This window comes from Styela clava, chromosome 1 (genome assembly GCF_964204865.1).
Source record: "Styela clava chromosome 1, kaStyClav1.hap1.2, whole genome shotgun sequence".
NCBI lineage: Eukaryota > Metazoa > Chordata > Ascidiacea > Stolidobranchia > Styelidae > Styela > Styela clava.
In genome coordinates, this window is record NC_135250.1 from 2,277,996 (window position 1) to 2,299,255 (window position 21,260).

The 21,260-nt window shown below is 36.4% G+C and overlaps 1 protein-coding gene across 1 annotated transcript in view; it reads right to left on the minus strand.

Annotated features, from left to right (window-relative positions):
• LOC120341671 (dual E2 ubiquitin-conjugating enzyme/E3 ubiquitin-protein ligase BIRC6-like) overlaps window positions 1-21,260 on the minus strand; it is an 85,282-nt gene that overhangs the window by 16,727 nt on the left and 47,295 nt on the right. Inside the window, exons 44-63 of the mRNA XM_078116163.1 lie at window positions 20,171-20,311; window positions 19,551-19,694; window positions 18,754-18,896; window positions 18,022-18,226; window positions 17,443-17,622; window positions 16,325-16,577; window positions 15,509-15,709; window positions 14,627-14,809; window positions 14,250-14,440; window positions 13,663-13,838; window positions 12,602-12,697; window positions 10,345-10,540; window positions 8,512-8,650; window positions 7,215-7,306; window positions 5,893-6,071; window positions 5,424-5,548; window positions 3,837-3,972; window positions 2,935-3,090; window positions 2,461-2,567; window positions 1,781-1,866 (exon numbers count right to left, since the gene is read on the minus strand). Coding sequence (XP_077972289.1) covers window positions 1,781-1,866; window positions 2,461-2,567; window positions 2,935-3,090; window positions 3,837-3,972; window positions 5,424-5,548; window positions 5,893-6,071; window positions 7,215-7,306; window positions 8,512-8,650; window positions 10,345-10,540; window positions 12,602-12,697; window positions 13,663-13,838; window positions 14,250-14,440; window positions 14,627-14,809; window positions 15,509-15,709; window positions 16,325-16,577; window positions 17,443-17,622; window positions 18,022-18,226; window positions 18,754-18,896; window positions 19,551-19,694; window positions 20,171-20,311 — 3,129 coding nt within the window. The remainder of the gene's footprint in view (window positions 1-1,780; window positions 1,867-2,460; window positions 2,568-2,934; window positions 3,091-3,836; window positions 3,973-5,423; window positions 5,549-5,892; window positions 6,072-7,214; window positions 7,307-8,511; window positions 8,651-10,344; window positions 10,541-12,601; window positions 12,698-13,662; window positions 13,839-14,249; window positions 14,441-14,626; window positions 14,810-15,508; window positions 15,710-16,324; window positions 16,578-17,442; window positions 17,623-18,021; window positions 18,227-18,753; window positions 18,897-19,550; window positions 19,695-20,170; window positions 20,312-21,260) is intronic.

A 21,260-nucleotide genomic window follows, 5' to 3' on the forward strand; every position in this document is an offset into this window, starting at 1 on the left:
GGGACAAAATTCTTCCGCGTGCCGTCCAAAATTCAAAACAATGCAATACACAATAATAAACCTTTTAAACATATACAGACTGATTCACTAATCGGGAAAATGTCAGTCCGACAAATAGATTTGATTACTTTTCTTATTCTATATCGGCGAGAGTCTGCTGCTGCATTACCACTTATAGAGATTTTACATTGGGTTTATATTTTATAACTTCCAGAGAAAACTAATCATTTCATCTTTCAGGCTACTCCTATTACGAGACTCAATAAAGTTCTTAACTTAGAACCAAGATTCACAAGCATATGTAGATGAAAACATACATGAGTAATGCAGTTGCAAAGTTTTTAAGACACAAAAATTTTTGGGGAATGGCATTCCAATCACGCAATAGTTCATTTTCTGCACTTCTCTCTTGTATTCCCTTCCCTAATTGCTTATATTTCATTTGAAATCAACTCATAACAGTAAGTTAGCAAGTAACTCTAGCCAACATAAGATTTACAACTTCAAAAATCAAGCAAAAATGAAGAAAAAGGGTGGCACAGACGAACTATATTATGTAAGAATGTAGCAAAATGAATGCGGCGCTCTTCTCAAAAGCCCACTCATTTGTTGCGTCATGATATATTTCTTTGTAGCCATACGCCATGAATAGACAAAAAGAGTTACAATAAGTAACAGATTGTTAAAAAAACGATAATGAATAAGCGAACACCCAGTTTCATAAGATAATTCAGAGTCTTGAAACACTTCATCTGAAGAAGAATGATCTAGTTTCCAAGGCCTCGCTCGCGTGCCGAATAAATGAGCGTGCCAGGGGTTGCCCACTCCTAGTCTATAAGACGCAACAGATTTTAAAGCAGTATCGTTATTGGTTTTGATTGTAGGCGATAAAGTATGAAGCATTATAGCTGATCCTTACATTAGTCGCACTGGCTTTTACGATACTCGATCTATTTTTGAGAAAAAAAAATTAAAGTGCGTCTTACGGCCAGTGAAATACGATTTTTAAGATGCTGATAAACGATTGAAAAAGGACAAAGATAAGGAATTTCATATTTATCTTGGGGGAAGTAAAATCACAATAGGATGTAACTAATTAAGCACTGGCTTATAAGATATTCGATCTATTTTTGAAAAAAAAAATTAAAGTACGCCTTACGGTCAGTGAAATACGATAATCGTTCATTTTTGAGATGCTGATAAACGGCTGAAAAAGGACAAAGATAAGGAATTTCATATTTATCTTGGGGGAAGTAAAATCACAATAGGATGTAACAAATAGCTGCACATGGATTCGATATGAACACACTAATAAGCTGAAAGAGACGAGAATCAGTTATGAAGCTGGAGCCATGTTTTACCATAATAAATGGAAATGGAACTGACGCTACCAAAAATTTAGGTGGTTTCAGCTCCTAACCATCAAACCATTTTCTAGGTGCTCCCGAAGTATGTGCACCTGAACAGGTTGTGCGCCATCTTGGTGCACATACTTCTGGAGCGCCTTTTTCTAATATGTAATACAAATAATAAAATCTATCCTAGGGTCGGAGCCAGTGTGATTTCAAACCAGCTTCCATCCTGAAAGAAATTATAACTCAAAGCTCATCATCATTATAATCAACAAATAAGTCAAACAAAGGGTGCTCCCGAAGTATGTGTACCAAGATGTCGCACAACCTGAACATAGTATGTGTACCAGGATAGGGTTCAGGTTGGGCGCCATCTTGGTACACATACTTCCGGAGCGCCAAACGAAGAATAACTTATGGAACACCACCTTTTTATTGTCAGTTGTTCCCAAATTACTTTGCTTTCTATCTGATGTCAGTTTATTTTGGATTCTGTCAATCACCAATGGAGCATCTGAACATGAATTAAAAATAATTATTTCTTTCCAAGTGCAAGAAAATGTGATGTTAATAATATACAGCAAATGAGGGAAGATTTCATTTCCAATTACATAAGAAATTGGTTTAACCAAAAACTGTACGGTTTTCACATGAAGTTTAGAATCCTGAGTTAGACGAGTCCGAATTATTCTATTATTTAGACCAGTGCTTCCCAACTTTTTTCAGTTTGCGACCCACTTGTATTGCCCTTTTTTTCTGTGAGACCCACAATGAGACAATGTACCAAGCTTGACGGTGTGGCGCATCGTGCTAAGCGTTAGGAATACACTCGCCACCGCATCTCTGATTACTCTTCGTGGGATCGCAGGTTCGAATCCCATGCGGGGATGATCATGTGCGAGAGGATTGCTGGACTCCTCGAAAACAAATGCTTGGTTAACTAATCCCATACCTGACCTGGACTGGTAACCGGACGAGAGGCCGTGGTTCGCCATATGGTTAAGCTGTCTTATCGGCTTTCCTCTCCCCCGAGATAAATATGTAAATCCTATCCTATGTATCCCAATGTAATTTACGCTGATTAGAAACCACTGACTCAAATGCCTACCTGAAGCCATGGACCATATATCCTTCATTGTACTGCTTACCCCAACTTCAAATGTTCTAGTCATGTGTCCTGTTGCAAACATTGGATGATGCAGAGTAGAACTTCCACTAGAGGTGAGAAGAGAGTAAAATTTAAAAAAAAACAATAAAACTTAGTCCATATCGTGATATTAGGATGGGATTTTTATATTCATTCTGATGAGCGGAAAGTCAATAGGACGGTTTAATCACACGGCAAAAACCGCCATATGATTAATTTGTAACTGTCCAAAAGAATTAATAACGAATTGACAACATTAGCAGCAAAATGTCTTAACAACTCAGTTGTTCAAATATGCCATTATCAAAATCAAATAGATAATTTTTATATACATATTGTGAATAATAGTCAATCTCTTCATAGGTTCCATAACACCAAAAGTTTAAAAACACCTGGCTTAACCAACAATAAAATCTATATCAATTATGCACCCACCTTGTTAGGCTGTTACTTTGTCCTTTTTGTGGTTTCTGTCCCGTTCCTGATATCAAGTTAACGATGTATTGTTCATCTTCAAGCACCACACGAAGTAGCAGAGAGCGTACGAAGCCGGTCAATTGACCAAGATTTTCAGTGTTGTCAGAGTTGAGACTGAAGAATGATTTGAGAAATAGTTAAGATTGAACTCAAAGGTATTTACTCTGATAATAAAAATATAACTGCTGATAGCGAGGTTTTTTACTATTGCTGGCAGTTTGAGCAATAGGTACTATCCGTTAGGTCTACGCTAGCCTAACTACCAACAAATACTCTTTGAATTTATTTCCACTGATACATTGATTACAGTAGTTGATTGACCGCGGGCCAAAATTAGAAGCTGTGGGATCTTAGAGGGGAGGCGCCCACAAGAGGGCAATACTTGTATGGATGCGGATAATCAGGATACCGGATAAATAAAATCCCAAACTGAATTGGTACGAATATACACATACTTTAACTGTGATAATTATGTAACAATTGGCGATATCTAGAACACATCAAGAAAAAAATATCTTAACATCGATAAGATCTAACCCAGCAGTTCTCAACTACAAGACCACAGAGTAGTTGGAGGAGACCATAATGCTAGGCAAACACCGATTTTACTTTTTTCCTCCCAACTCTTTCTTCCTACTAGTTTCATAGCTTGACAAGTTTATTTCACAGGGTGATTTTACTTTGAGTATGAATTGTTTGAACATAATGGGATTTGGAATCTACCAATCGAAACAACACTATAAATACCACTGGAATGATAGAGGACCATGACAGTGCTAAATGACTTAGGAAGGAGGCCACAAGCCATAAAAGGTTGGGGACCACTGATATAGACAATCTATACAAACAGGTGACAATACCTGACAATATCACATAATGTCTTAGTGAAAAGTTGTTGATTTCGAGCGTTGCATTTTGTGACTTGCTTCAGTAAACATATAGTTGATTCTTGCAATTCCAAAAGGAGATAGCGAGGCAATCTTGATGAAGGAGTACCTGAATAAAGAAAACTTACAGATTACCGTATTTGCTCAGTTTGTAGCCTGGGCCGATATTTTTTTCAACCAACTCACTAACCGGGCCCTTATTCAAACCGGCCCTTATTCAAGCACGAGCGCTTGTTATTTTTTATCTTTACAATAATTAATATATTGTTATTTCCAGTTCTCAAGTATGATTTAAACGAGAATAACAAAAATTTTGAATTTTTCTACGCACTGCATGTACAAATCCGCAAATGAAGAAAAGTTTTGCGGCGTCCTATCAATATTTGAGTTTGATCAATATCAATATCAGTTTGAGAAGCACGGTGTTACGTAATCAATGCTATCTGTTATGTACTTGGACGCCTAAGGCGTAAGTGTTATCTCTACCGGCACCCAAAATTCAACAGCGTTGTGACAAAATGGATACTTATTTCCTATTTCCTATTGTTCTCTACCACTGAAAAATCAGCTTTTACATCGGGCGGGTATTCAAGCACCGGCCCTTATTTATTTTTTTGTTCTGTTCACACGGGCGGCTATTCAAATGGGCCCTTAATCACGATCGGCGGTAAAACGAGCATATACGGTATACAGAAATTCACATGCACATTTACATTTATAGTTTTAATTATAAGATGACCTAGTTAGAGGTTATAGTCTTTGGCTTAACTATACAGGCATCGCCGGTTATAGTTCTAGAATTGAAATCCTAGGTCTGCAACCTTTCACCCCGTATGTGATAAATAGGGTCGGCAATGTCGAACTCAAAAATTTTATATCCTTCGGAAAAATATCTCCTTATATGACAATGGCTGACATGGTGGGGCAGTCTTAATGGGAGTGTGCCTGAATAAAAAAAAATTTCTACAATAATTTACATGCGCAACATATTAAATTTGCAACGAGAATATCCGTCAGAGACCAAAGACTTATCGATCGAAAGTTGGGGATCCCCCAAAACAGCGCTCTTACTCCATAGTGACACCTTGTGTCCCATCAGTAATTAATTAATAACTCGCTAATTATACGACATAATTAAACCAAAATCAATAGGCTTCTGGTACGACATATGATGAATGCACATGCAAAATCTGGAGCAGATTCAATCTCGTTTTCGTGAGATATCGCATGCGTCTAACAAACAGACAGACAAACACCTATCAACATACTTACCGATTAAAATCGATAAGTAATGACCTAGAGTTAAAACAGAGTTTCTCCCATTTCTGGGCCACATTATATATTTGGGTAGGCCACAAACCTATTAAAAATTGCTGGAGACCAAGATTGCTAATTGATCAATAAGTTAAACTTTCACAAATGATTTGTAATTATCATTCTAATTATTAAAGTTGAGGTGTCCATCTTTGTAATATTAATTCAAGTTTATTCATTTTGCTATGGTCGCCTGTATTTTCAGTATTAAAGCGAAGGAAAACTAATATAAAAATCGAAACTTACCCAGAAGATTTTGTCTGTTTGAAACCATCATAACTTGATGCAGTGTTGTCAGTAATGTCTGCCATGTTTTCATGCCTTGATCTGATCCGAGAAAGTCTTGTATAATGTGGAGATTGCAGAGGTCACTGGAAAATAGAGTAATTGTCAGTGGATAAAATTTACAAATTTATCCAAGGGGAGAGGAAAACTGTTAAGACGGCTTAATCATAAGGCGAACCACGGCCTCTCGTCCGGTTACCGTTCCATGTCAAGTATGGGATTAGTTATCTAGTTTGTTGCACATATATAACCTCGCGTGGGATTCGAACCTGCGAACCAACGCAGGGTAATCAGAAGTGCGGTGGCAAGCGTACTTCTAACATTTAGCTCGATGCACAAGGTTTACGTGGTTTTCACGGATTTTGCACAACATTGTTGAAAAAGTATCGAAGTCCAACCTAAAAACAGGATAAATTATCTTAAAAAATACCTGAAGAAGTTGATGACTGCAATCACGTTATGTACATTCACTTCCAGTATGAGGTCAGAGGCCAGGTCAAAGATCATCTCAATTGAAGCAGTGTTTATTTGATACACTTCCAACACTCGATGACAGAATTTTTGAAGTCCGTTCGATAATGCTTGCACAATTAATTGGTTCCCCAGTATCTGAAACAGTGACTAGTCGATAGCAGAGGTTTCTCAAAGGGCTCCATACTAAGCCCTAGGGCTCCGTGACCTATTAGTCTATTTATTAAAATACTGAATATTTTTTAAATGCAAAGCAGCGAATACAACCGAGTCATTGAATAAAGTAATTTTAGATTACTCAGGAACATTAATTGGTTGATACCAATGTGTTTTTTTGTTTTATTTCTGATAAATTGATTGCGGGGCTCCATGAATAATAGTCAACTTTAACAAGCTCTGTAACACCGAAAGTTTGAGGGTGCTCCCGAAGTATGCGAACCAAGATGGCGGACATCGGAACGTAACATGGGTAACAGGTTAGGCGAGAATTTTTTTCCAATTTACTTATTTTAGTCCTATTATCAGTTCGAAGACTAGCCAAGAGCCTCCCGTAGTATTTATACCTAAAATTATGGCCTAACCCTAACCTAGTACACATATTACATTCCGATGTCCGCCATCTTGGTTCGCATACTTCGGGAGCCCCAGTTTGAGAGCCCCTGATCTAGATCAGAGTTTCACAAACAAGGAAAATTCCTCCCATTGAAGAACTTCTACTTTGCAGTTAGTAAAACTAACTTTTTTGTAATTTAGTATTAATATAATATATATTTATGCACACATTATAAAGTATTCGAACTATGCAGAATCCAGAGTAGGAGTTGCGTGTATCACTCGATCCACGTTTCTCAAACTGTGTTATGCCGAACACTCGTGTTTTGCAGGCTGTGAGAGTGTAGATACATTTCACAATTTTTTTATTATTAATTTTATCTTCTAATTTCTTGGTATTCCGCAGGGCGTGATAAAAAGGTTAGGTGTTCCGAGACAAAATAGGTTTGAGAAACGCTGCTCTAGATAATTAGTGGGGAAAAATGAATTCCTAAACAATTCTGAAAACGGGCAAAAATGTGTCAAAAAGGTTAGGGAACATCGTTCCGAAAGTTGCAGAAAGTCAACCTATCACTAAGCTAAGCAAAAAAGTTTGAATTATTTTAATGGCCATTGCAATAAAATTATGAAATTTTTCTGAAGGTATATTGATAATACATGAATTGAAATAAAACTGAAATTTTTTACCGTACCCCATAAGACTGAGAAAATATTTCGCATTGTTTTTACCTTTATACATTCTGGAGTCTGTGATACAATAGTCAATGTCTTGATCTGTCCTGAAGACAATGGGATCCGCCTTGTATCCATATTGTTTAAACCTGGGAAAGGGAAATATAATAATTTTTTTTCATTACATTTATCAAACAATATTATATATCATACGAAGTGTCCAAAAAGTTTCGCCCGATTTTTTAGGAATAACAGTTAAAAATTTCTTTGTCTTTGTTTACTAATAGTTCTAATTGTGCTTGTAGTAGAGCTAAGATCTGCAGCCCTGCAACCTGAAATGTGAATCATTACGTTCGGGTCGGGCTTCTCTATCGCTGACTTTTTTTGAAATAAATATATTTTTATAAAAAATATATACTGAAACTATGTGTGGATACTAAATTAAGGAATACTTGTTATAAAATAAATAATTTAAATAAAACAGAGAAGAAGCTGTAATGGACCTTTCCCCGACCTTTGACCCCCAAAAATATTCTTTCTATACTTTACCCTACCCGGCTCGGTCGGGTCGGGTTTAATACCCACGGGCCCGGGTCGGGCTGGAATTTTTGGACCCAATCTCACCTCTAGCTTGTAGGTCTCATTAATCAATATAATACCCTGTATATATTCATATCGACAATTAGATGGATCGTATATTTTTCATGATAAGAAATTATTATCAGCTGAAATAGTTAACTCTTACGGAGTGTTCTATAGCGATTGTTTTGAAATTCTATACAAAAATTTTTTGAGTCGCAGTATGAGATTTTTAACGCCCCCTCTTTTGTACAATTTGGCTGCTCCCCAACGACCTTGGCATATGACCCACTCCGAGTTCAGACACCCCTAGATGTAACAATATCAGAAATACTATCCGATTGGAAAAATCAGGCTCCTTTTGAGTGTACGAATATTTTGATTATGGTAATATCGGTATTTACAAACCATTCTTAATTTCAACAGAATAATTTTGACTTCATACTGTCATATGTTTGAAATTTAGCTCAAATTTTAAAACGCCAATGCTCAACTAAAATTGCCAATTCTAACAAAATCTATGGATACAAACAACGATATTTCCCTAGTGTGTGTACCAGGTTAGTGTTAGTCCATAATTTTATTCCGATTTTCCTCATTTTAGTTCCATTACGAGTTCGGGAACAGTCTGTGTTAGCCAAGTGAATATACCCCCTGCCCATATGTTTCAGTCCCTTTACACAACTTGATGTAAAATAGGCGAACAAAATTATTTACCTCCATATTGATACATACACTTCTGGAGCTCCCAAATAACAATATCAACAATACTAACCCATTTCTTTCAATACGGCTTCATAATTTTCCATGTTGACATGACATAAACAGCATAGCAACCAATCCAATGAGTTTTTCAATGAAGATGAATTCGAAAATCCAGTTGAGAGAGAAGAGGACTGGCTTGACTGTAGAGACTGGATATACAGAATTTATCAAAATTCTTGTGATAGATAATTTTTTACAAGGCTTATACTGGCTTACACGTAAAGACAAGCAAAACTTCTGATCAAAATTGACTATACCAGGGCTACTCAACTGGCGGACCGCGGTCCGAACCCGGACCTTTCGAGTACGAGATTCGGACCGCACCCAATTCTTTATTTTAGATCATAAGCCCCACTTTTGAATTTTCATTTTCATAAAATGACTTTTATAGTTTTGATTATATATGAAAAGAACTATAACACCATAATAAGTAGGGCCCGACCGATACTGCCTTTTTGAACCGATACCGATACTGCTAGTTTTCCAAAACTAGGCCGATAAGCCGATAACGATACCGATGTTTCTTCACATATATTTGTGGCAGCATTTCTGTTCTGAAATACTTCTCAGTCTTTAGGGCGTAGCGAGGTTCAATGGTTTCTATTAGCCTGCGGAATCCATCATCTTGCACTATTGCAAATGGCCTGTTGTCAGTGGCTATCATCTCCATTATTATTTTATCAAGTGATTTCGTTCTTGCGTCATTTCCATGCCATTTATTAAATTTATCCATTATGTGTTCCCATGAAGGTTGCCGATTAAACTGGGAAGCTTCAGCTGGCCTTTTTCGCGTTCACTGCGTCTGCGAAATCTCATCATACTTGCTCTTGTGTTTCGGTCTGAGATGACTCCACAAATTACTGGTGTTTTTCTTTTTGGAATCGGCGGAACCTTGACTTAACAATGATGAGCATATTTTACAAAGTACACCATCACTGTGGCATACAAAGTATTCCCATACTTTGCTCTTACCGCTAGAACCAGCCATCTATAACATACCAATACAAGAAGTTAAATAATACCTTCAACGACTAAAGCGCAAGGGAAATCAAGCGCCGTGTAAACTACGCGAAAATTCTCTATCTAGCGTATATTATTTGACACAAATAAGCCGTTCACGTGTTTTATTGCTTCGATTTGTAAGCCACCACGCTGCAAACTTGCTTGCAAAGTGTGAAATCCCGTGTCGCAATCGTCCGTGAAACCGCTTTTGATAAGAGAGAAATAGAAATAGTGAAGAAAAAGAGTTTCACGCAGAACCGCTCTCGAATGAAACAAGCGATAAAACTGCTTTCCCGGCGCAATTTTGACACTTTGGCAGTCACGTGATTAGCCGATAACTATCGGTAAAATTAGCCGATACCGATAGTTCAAAATTTGTGAAAAACAAGGCCGATATATCGGCCGGCCGATATATCGGTCGGGCCCTAATAATAAGCAATTTCGATTAGCTAATAATCATTAGCCGGTCGAGAAAGTGTGCGTTTAAGGATGCCTAAATATAAATTTTGAAAAGACCGGACCCAAATAATTTTGAAGTTTTGTATGCGGATCTTCAGTAAAAATAGTTGAGTAGCCCTGGACTATACTATGAAAATGCTCCCCACGGAGAGATCTGTGAGAGAAACCTAGAGACTCCACGAGCTATTCGGTTACTTTCTAAAATTCTGAATATATTTTAAATACAAAGCAGCAAAAACATCAAAGTCGTTAAATGAAGTTGTTTAAGTGTACGTCCCTGAACTCCCTATTAAATAAATGTAATGTAGTTTATTTGATTTTACTTGTATTAATTTTAATGAGTAACCAGATATAAAAAAGTACAAATATTATTTTATTTTACCTGGGCCCACTGATATATAGTTCTTGTTAGTTCCAAATTTGCACAATTCTTGGCGTCAGCTGTACCTGCACATGACCATAAGCCACAAGCTATAGCATGTATGTGTTGGAAATTGGCAGTGGGGGGATTCAAACACATGACCTCTGGGTTGGAAAGCAGAAAACAGTCCGAAACCCATTTCAACATTTCTGATAATCTGAAAATATAGGTTAAACAAGAAATGATCACTATTATTGATGTCTCTATAGATGAGGCTTGCTATGGAATAGCTGCGATAAACATGATTTAATTTTCTAGTTGTTGCAGTGCATGGAGTTAAAGAATAGGATAAGAGGAAATTCATGTTAATCTTAGAGGAGTAAAAATATGAAAAGCTCCACGCACGATCGCCAGTCCAGCAACCCTCTCACACATAAATATCTACAACAGGATTCAACCTTGTCAACGCACACAGCATAATCAGAGATGTGATGGCAAGCCTCGTCCTGACGCTTAACACAATGCGCCAGCGCCAAACACCAGGGCAAAAATAAAGTATATTATATGGCCATCGGGCGTATTTATTTGATTTGGCAAAATAAAAATATTCTACATTATTCTTGAAAAATGAGAGGTTGAGTATTACACTTAAAATATGAAATATAAAAATTGAAATACACAAATATTTCATTCACAACTACTTTTAGCGAAAATCCGCATGCAAAACTTCAAAAATATTTGGGGTCCGGCCTTTCTAGAAATTATATTTCGGCATCCTTGAACACGCACTTCTCAGGTGACTAATGACTAGGGCTGGGCATTTTCGAATACCTTGTGATTTCAGAATCAAATCGAATAATTTTTTCGAATCGAATCTCGAATACTTGAAAATATATAATTGTAAGCGACTTTATTATAGTAATTGGTCCATTCAACAAATGAATTACTGAAGACATAGAATAAATCAATAAGATAGATTACTGAGCGTTCACACAGAATAACAAGCACGTTTTATCAATAACTCACTACAGAGGATAGTCATATGTTAGAATTGCGTTGAAAAAATATGACTCCAATGAAAAAAAAATTGGGGATTTCACCTTGACCATTAGCGGAAAGATAAAAACAAGATGGCGGCGATTCGAAATTTAGCTCTGAACCGATTCGAATAATTTACTATTCGATTCGAATATTCGATTCGAAATGCCCAGCCCTACTAATGATTAACCTGTTTCAGACGCCCAATCGAGCCCAATTTTGAATACCCATTTTTATTAATGTCATACGACCCCCAAAATTTACCCAATATACAATAATTATATACCATTGGAAAGGTATTTTAGAGTACTATACGCTAGATGTCACTGGAGGACCGTAAACTAAAACACCTCTTTCAAGAGGTCTCTCGTAACGTCAAAAAATAACAAAAATATTTACACTCTCTCATTCTATCAGCTGTTGGACGTCTATAGCTATTGTAAAGCTGAAATGTGACTATACAGTTGACTGCACATTGGTTTTCTCTTTCATATGATACTAAACGCTTTTCCATAGCGCGCGTTGTTCAAGCGTTTTGGAAATTTTCCGTTTGAGAAGTCACCACATCGAATCAGGCCAGGCTAAGCTTGATAGATCGATCGGTTGTTTGTTTGTGCTTTATCGCGTTGAAAGCTTTTGTGAGTCATAATAAAACATTTATTATGAATCATAAAAGCTTATAATCGTCAGACAAGGAGAATTTGCGAGATAAAACGCCTAACTTTTTTTCGGTGAGGCAGCTGCGATCAAACGACTCGATATTTTTATAACTTCCTGACGTTGTGAGATGTCCACTCTCCTATGTTATGTAGCATATAAAATGACCTTCAAAATAAGACCTTATCATACTAGCTTTTGTTATTGGTTAGCGCGCAACGCCAAGGTTTATGGAATCATTTTCTTGTTGTGCGACGTTTTTATATCGCAGCGGGAAGTACACGCGTGATATGTAAGCGAAATTTTATCACTTCTAAATGTCATATAAGGTTCATTCTCATATCGTTGTGTGGGGAATAAGATTTCCTTTCAAGCAAGACCATAACAAACATTCCAGACCTCATGGTATACACACAGACACAGCATTGCAAAACGTCTGAAACGTCGCGCATGCGTCAAACCGGGAAGATTAGGTTAATCAAGATTGTTTATTATGGCGTTATAGTTCTTTTCATATATATTTAAATCTATGAAAGTGTTTTATAAACGTAAACTTTAAATGTGGGGCTAATGATCCACTTACCTCAACTCAATATCTCCTGTTCGATTTTTACACAAAGAATAAATCAGGTTGATAGAAGACTCTGTTGCTTCATTAGACAAACCTCCAAGAAAATGGCTGAAAAAAAAAAAAAATGCTATTAACAATTTTTATATTTTACAAAATTAGTTTGACACAAAAACCACAAAAATATGAAATACCAATAGAGCATGATGGTAGTGCTTTTAAGGCCATTAGCGGAAAGCTGCATTATCAAAAAATTAAAAAACAAATCTATCGTACTCTTTTAAAACTGTGAAGATATTTTCCGTAACAATATAAACATTTTTCCGTATGCATGCTGATCCATTTTTCGCACATTTATTTTATAAAGTCAAATACCAAATACCTCAGTCCTGCGTGTTCTAAGCTCAAAACAACGCAATACCACCAAGGACTTATGTGAAAATATGCAACAAGTTTTTCATTGATGCTTCAATTGAAAATCTTAATCTCTTCTCCATAATGAAAATATAATTTTTGACTTTTGCATTAAAAATGGTTCTTAATCTCAGGCCTAGGAACTGGTTGCCACTTCGTAAAAGGAGCAAAGATACAAAAACACCAAATATACTTTATACATAAAGTCCCTTTACAATTTCAATTTTGGTATGAAGTCAGTTCTCAATATATCTTAAATAGGTTTGTTGTTTTTTAATCAGTAATTGTTTGTGTATTTTACTTCATTTAATACATCTGTGAGGATACTCCAATGTATGTGCATCAAAATGGGAGACATCAGAACGTAGTATGTGTACCAGGTTAGGGTTAGGCCATAATTTCAGGTACAAATACTACTGGAGTCACTAGGCTAGTCCTTGAACTCGTAATAGAACTAAAATAAGGAAAATTGGGATAAAATTATGGCCTAACCCTAACCTGGTACACTTACTACGTTCCAGTGTCCGCCATCTTGGTTCAGATATTACTGGAGTACCTCTGTGAGGGCCAAAACAATATATGGTATCAATAAATTCCCTTTGCAATTTAAAACAATTCTTAGGTCCTTATGAAAACCATATAGATTAACTAATATTAATCACCTTGTGCCAGAAGATCCTCTCAAGATACAATTAATCAATTCCGAAATTTTTTCTGAAGTTCCAGACTGAAGCAAAACCATTTCCACAGCTGTTTGGTGCATTGGTATGATGGGCTGATGTAAAATGGCACACAGGGTGGGAATCAAACCTGGGACCTCAAGAATGACATTGTTGAGCTGTGAAATAAAAAGAGTATTGATCTACTTATTGAGAATAAAGTAATGGGGCCTGTGCAACATTTTAAAATTTACAATAGTTTGCTGTTGCATGTGGTCGGTTTCTGTTGTTGACATGCACGACTGTTAGGCATACCTTAACGTATTTTTTGTTTTTCAAAATAACATATATAGTTTGACTTTTTATTATTATTTTCTTGTTACTTTCTTGTTGGTTATATAAGTTTCCCACTGCTCCCCTCAACCATACTGCTTTTTTTTTATAATTTTTTGTCAACTTCGTGAGCGGTAGAATGCGGCACACATGATTGGAAGTATTTCGAATAGCAAATGCATTGGTTTGGTTTTCAAGGGTCCCCTGCACCAATTCAAATGGATTGAAAAAAAATAAAAACAATTAAATATCCCTACCTTAGGTGTAATTGCAACATCAATGGTCAAGCAATGATGCAGAAGTCTCAACCAATTCATGGTAGATCGTCGATCAAAAGTTTGATTCAAAGGTCCGAGAGCATCGTTGATGAGTTTGTTGCCAGAATTTCCGGAAGATGAAGAATAGTTCATGAAGTTTGGAACGCCATTGACAATTATTCTGGTCAGACCTAGAAGATGAGATTCGTCAATTTTTATGAAAAATGTCTCAGTTTGTTTTCGAATTAAAGGAGATTTATCATTGAGCAAAGTCACATGTCCACTCAGTTCCAAAAAAAAAAAACACTTTTGATTGATTTTTGATGATATACTCAAACTTTTGATAGCAAAATTTAAACCAAACTAATATTGCTCACCAATAGAAGATGAGTCCACTGGTCTTTTCATGTGAATCTTCAGAGAAGCCACAACGAGATCAGATGGAGGGCTGATAATTATTTGACTGAGTCCGTTTGTAGCGAGAGGAACAGATATAGGTATATATGGAGTAGTTTCTGAGCCTGTACGATTTGTCTCTAACATCACTGCAGATGGCGTAGCTAAGTAAGAAAGAGCGAAGTGTAAAAATCCTCAAGTTCTTGGATTTGAATTTCAGTCACATTGAAAATTGAGCAAGTCTAACATAGCTTCTCTTAGTCGAGAATTTCTACGAATAGAATTTGAAAATTTCTGGCAGGGCTGAGAAGACACCTCTTATGAGGGGTTGAAGACTATCCTATACACACCGCTTCAAAAGTTGTTTGCAGTATTCTGCAGCATATTTTTAAAGTAAACTTCTAAACTTATGAAAACAGGTTGGCCGGGAACTTTCGGTTAAGAAGTTTAAAGTAGATAGAAAGTTCTGTGATGGGGTTAATAAAAAGAAGATATATTGAATAGGATTGTTTTCCAACATTACTGCAGATGGAGTGGCTGAAAGAAAAAATCTCTGTTCTATATTTTTGGGACTAAGGAAATTGTTTGGGCTAGGGTGGGCGGATGATGATTGTATTTTCATTGCTGCTGCGTGGATGACATAGGCATGAATTATTACAATGGCGAATTAAACTGGCATAAATTAACACATGTAAAATTTGAGAAAAATATCGGGCCACATAGAATTTCAAGACAAATAAAACTTTCCGAACAATTCCTGAAAATTTGAATTTGATTGGCTCATCAGCTGCACAAAAAAGCGGCAATAAAATAACTTGGTAAAATACTAAAGTGTACACTGTATGTTCAATAGATATACTCACTTGATAGTGACATTGTCATAGGTATAAGTTTCACACTTTTCAAAATGAACGCTGTCGGAAAATTGAGCTGTAATGACACCCAGTGGCTCTTTGTGGGAAAATGATAAGACCATGATGGAGATCTTGAACGTCTGTGAAGAGCTTTTGGTTTCAAGAGTGAATCAGCAGGCTGGGAGGCAGTATCAGAGCAGTTTATTGTTGCTGTAATAAAAATAATTTTATTTGAAAAACTTTGAAACAAGAAAATTGCTCAAATACAGGGGCGAAGACAGGGAAAAAAAGGGGGGGGGGATTAGTTGAGGGTCGTAACCACCACTCCCTCTTTTAAAATGTAAAAAAAATAAAATAAAACTGTAACATTTTAGCTTGGAAAACTTTTTAGACCAGCAAGACTCTTGTAAACCCATGTTTTCCGGCCTCTGGCCTCTGGCACGGCCGATAGCCGTTGCGGTCTGACTTGGCAATTAAAAAAATTTTAGAATCCCCTCTTCAAAAATCCCTGGCTATGCCCATACTCAAATATATAGGAGGCTCTGCAGGATTTGAGAGAAACTATAAAAATTAGCTTTCCACCTTTCAGTGCTAAGATTTTGTGAGTAAGTAGCAGGAAACTGAGCCCAACAATCTAGCAAAACGAGATTTTCAATCAATAATCAGTAATTTATTTTTCCACCATTCCAAAGCACACAATGTGAATACACAATACAAGAAAGAGGAAATATGGTACTTTAGGGTAAAGGGAGGCGCGAGACAGCACGACTGGTGATCGAGCAGCAACACCCTTGAAAAGAAAACTGAAAGAGGAAAAAAACCTACCAACAGCTGCAAAATCAAACTCTTTATTTTCTTTCCAAGGACTTGTCAGTACTTTAACACCAGGGTTGCCAGATGGTACTGTATTATTCACAGTGGCATAATTGAATCCTTGACTGCCAGTTGTGATTTTTTGAACAGTTTTCCCCGCTGAACCTGGCAACCCAGGCCACACAGAATCATTATGTAGAACAACAGGAGCACGGGGAGCAAAAGCTGTTGCTCTATCTGATGCCGCTGTCAAATAACGAAGAACCTGAAAAAGGATTTGAGGAGTTTTTATGAATAGGATTCATATTTATCCACAGCTGTTGAACCAGAATAATTTCTGCTTTTATTGATATTGAAGCTGTAGTCGTATTTACACGTTGGAGTCGTAGAAGATAAAATTGGCCAAGTTGGCCCAACAGAGGATTGGAAAAGGCATGCATACGCCAAATTCTTCACTATCAATGTAATAGACCAGGGGTGTGCAACCTTTTTTTGTCGGTGGACCATATAACCAACTTCAGACATTTACCTGGGCCTCACGAATATACAGAATACGGCTATCGCTTAACCTCACTGTAATAAAAGCCACCGGGCATAACAACGAAAAATTTAACACAGCGACAAGAGCAAAAAAACATTGTGTATTTTTACCCATGCGAGCGCCCTTTTAAACATAAACTGCCAGATTATGATTTTAGGCTTGATAGTGTCGACAGGGGCCACACTAAAGGCCGACTGTTGCAAACCCCTGGTAATATATGTTATGTAAATTACTACAGTAATCCCAGATATAAAGCTGATGGCAGCAATACTTTTCAACGTTTACAAAACAAAACGGTTGACTTTTATCTTAGCAGCAGCAGAATGCCATCTATTTACAGTAACTCTTTCTGTCTAGGGCACCACATTAGCAAAACTAGAAAAGTTTTTGATGGTTTTTGGCAGTTTTCAAACGTTTTAGCGAGTTTTCTGATAGTTTTTGGTGGTTTTCACATGTTTTAACGATTTTTTTGATGGTTTCCACACGTTTCAGCGATTATTTTGATTGTTTTTACATGTTTTAGCGATTTTTTGATTGTTTTTGGCAGTTTCTACACATTTTCACAAGTTTTTTGAAATAAAATACTTGCCTCTGAAGTCTGCCCATGTGTTTGGTCAATCGTCTCTTTAGCAGAGGCTACAAGTGAATCAGCGATTAGTCTAGCTCCACCTAGTGCACAGAACTTGCTCACATTTTCTGAAGTATCGAGTACGGAAAGGAGAAACCATAACAGTGGCATTGATAACTGACAAGTTGGAGAAATAGAGTCCTGAAATAAAGACAAAAAAATAAGTTGGGACCTACACCTGAACCTTGTATGATACCGTTAAATGGGCTATTGCTGCTTAGGATCACACAAATATTACAAAATTGAATTAAATGATACGAAAGACAGTAATATCATACACAGCGAACATGCCATGATATATAGAAGCTAACGACACACCAGTCAGTCAAAAATAATAGGGATGAAAGGAAAGAAACGCGTATTGTTGCCTGTTATCAAATTGAAACATCACAATATGAACAGAGCAAAATCTAAAAAAATCGCTGTCAACTTGAGTGGGTAAGGCAGGGAAGATAAAAGCCTCATAAAAAAAGTAACTGCCAGTTTATTAAGCTGAAATTGTCGAATTTTTAAAAATAAAAAATTGTTTCTCTCCCAAACCTCTGCAGAGACATATTTTCCATCCACCAATTCTCCATTGCTCATGTATCTCAATATAGCTTTCAAAGGTGTTGAAGAGTCAGTGGCCGCATCCACAAGTCCGCTCAAGAACACATACACCCCATCACCAGTAGATGAAGCTGCTTTCTCTATGACAACACCGGGTGTGATGTCTCGACCACTGAATAATGAGTACATTGAAGATCTGAAAGAAAAAAAAATAGTCATTAAAGATAGCCTGGAATTTGGTTTAACTTAGCCAGTGGTTTAAAAACTTTCATGATCTCTTTCAAAGAGTTGTGGCTCCCCTGCTATTCATTCTATAAAAATACTTGGTTTTAAGAGTTATTTTATGCACCACGTTTAACAATTATAAAAAAACAAAAGCAAAATACATTTGGAATAAATGCTATTCCGATAAGGTGCGAATCCAAGTACCAAAATAACTTTTTATCTTTATCTTCATCTTATTCAGTCTAAATATATGAGGCAGCTAAATTATTACAATTTGTCCGTTACTGATTACTATCAACTATATAAGTTAATTCTTGTGTCTGTGGGGTGTCTTTGAATAAAATGAAATCAAACTAAAAAATATGGCTGACAAGCGTCAAGAAACAAGGTAAGTCAAAATCTAAGAAATCTTTACACAGAGCAAAAAGTTTAAAGAAAACATAGCCCAGAAGGAATGGAAAAACTACCCAACTTTCAAGATACAAATCCAATCCTTACCCTGAGCACATAACCAAACTAGACAGCAGCGTTCCCATCATGTCATGGTTTTCTAAGATATGATCTGCAACCGTGCGGAATGGACGAGGCTTCTTCACCACTTTTACTGGTTCAGTAGGTTTCTCGTCGTCTACGTCCATTTTCTGAAAAATTTTAGTTATATTAGAAAAATGGGATTTTTTATACTCATAGTGGGATATCTGAAGGATTAGAAGAGCTGCTTCACACACTAAGAATTTAATTTAATTCACAGAAAGGGTGAATCAAAATGGTAATGGCAGAGATTGAATCTTAGGGTAGTTCATGTTCTACAACCTACTTTCCCGACGATTTTTAATGCTACATATACTATACACTTGTGATGTCATATTCATATACGCCACGATGATGTCACACGATTAGGAATACGAAATTATTAAACATATATACACTGTATAATAAAGGCTCTGATACTAAAATCCTAGTGCAAAGATTCTAGGAATGTAATCTACATAAATTTCAGAAATTCTAACATTAACATTATGTACGAGTCACAAGCTATTAATGCTCTACATATCATTTATTGTTGGTGATGTTAGTAGAAATCGGCTAACACAGGTTATAAGTCAATAATTTCAGAAAAAAGATGAGCAGAAAAAAGTTCAAGTAAGCAAGGTTCTTCCAATTCAGTATAGCATCGCCTACCCAATTCATTACAACCGAATAAGGTTACAAACATGAAAAAAAGCGTTCAAACTTTACATGAATTAATCAATTTAATTATCATAAATACAAAGAATAAATATAAATACACTTACTTGCTGTTCGCTATCTACGTCCATCGACTCTTCCTTATTTTGTTCATCAATCATTTCAACACTTTCTGGGGAGGCCGGATCCACATACATTTGGTAAACAGCAGTTCGATGTACATTTGCAGTAGGATGAAGAGGCGCCACAAACTAAAAAAAATGAAAGCATTAAAATGGTCGCCAAGATTTTTGAAGAGTTGATTCTAAAATTTCTAATTGCCAAGTTAGACCGTACCAGCTGGCGTGTCCGGTCGGAAAACAGAAAACGTGGGTCCTAAAAGAGTCTTGACGAATCTAAAATGTGTGTCAAGCTACGAAAAATTGCTATGTATGATAAAATGAAAATGCTTTTTTTTACATTTCGAAAGGAGGGGGGTTCTGACCCTCAACCTTCCCCTCCCTACTCCCTTGCGCAACATCTCATCCAATACCAGGTCGTGTCTATGAAATATAGTTTATTAATATATATATATATTTGTTTCAGATGAATGTTATCAAAAGTTGAGGGAGACGTAAACGGTTATCTGTTACACAAATCACCCTACAACAATGAGGAGTCCAGCAATTCTCATGCAAAAAATTATCCCCCTCAGGATTCATGTTGAAAAAGTACACAAACAATTTACCCAAGCCAGTTCAGAGCAGAGTTTCAGCAACTTTAACATTAAAGAATCCCTTGGAGATTCAATCTTGGATGGAAAACTGCTGGATGTTGGGTTGTTTAATATGCTTGATAAGGCTCCAGACATACATGAACGTGGGTCGACCTAAAACGAAAAATATTTATGATTTATGATGGAATTGTTGGTTAGTGTCAAGTAGGTGATGTCATTGCTCAACACAGTAGTTCATGTAGGTTTGCCATAGGATTAAACCATATTTTCGTTTTTCCTTTCCCCCCTGGATAAATATGTAAATCCTATCTTATCCTGTAGGCCTAAGGAATAAAGGCAAACAGTCAACACTTCTTCTTTATCGCTGCATGAATTTCCTTTAAAATACTAAATAATCACTCTAAAATCGCCTTAGCAGATGAATAAACTGCGAAATTGCAGCAAGTAGTGTCTATATTATGTTACATAACAATAGGGCAGACAACGACATAGAGGGGTAAAATGAATTTATTGATTCATATTCACAGCATTTGAAATAAGCAATGAAACATTTATAATAAAAACAATGTGTAAAATATTTAATTATATATTAATTAGGTTCAAAAGAATTCTGTTTTCTGGATTTTTCGGGACGCACTCAGCAAATCGCCCACCTTGGGAAACCCTGGTTCAACGCTGGGATCGGGATTGTACAAGTAATATTTTTTACAGAAACTTGAAAAACATTCATATTATTGAGCGTTTTTAACAGTATATTAAAAAAAGCCTGAATACACCAAAGTTTTTAAATTCAAAACTGACTTTTTCATATTCGGAGCTGGAATTGAATTTCTTAGAAATTTTTTTATGAGAAAAAATATAGGAGTTTTAAGCAAAATCCGTCCCGTTTTGCAATTCAATCAGGCCCACCCAATGCTGCAACAACCAAACTAAAACCAAATTTTAATGTTTTGGCTAAAAAATAGCCCAATAAATTTGTTGAGATTGCGATTGAATTTAGTTTTGGAACGAGGTTTATTGTTTTCCACTTTTGCTTTTGTAACATTGCAAATATTGTTCATAAAATATAACTTTTCAAACTTACATGGCAAGCCATGGGGGG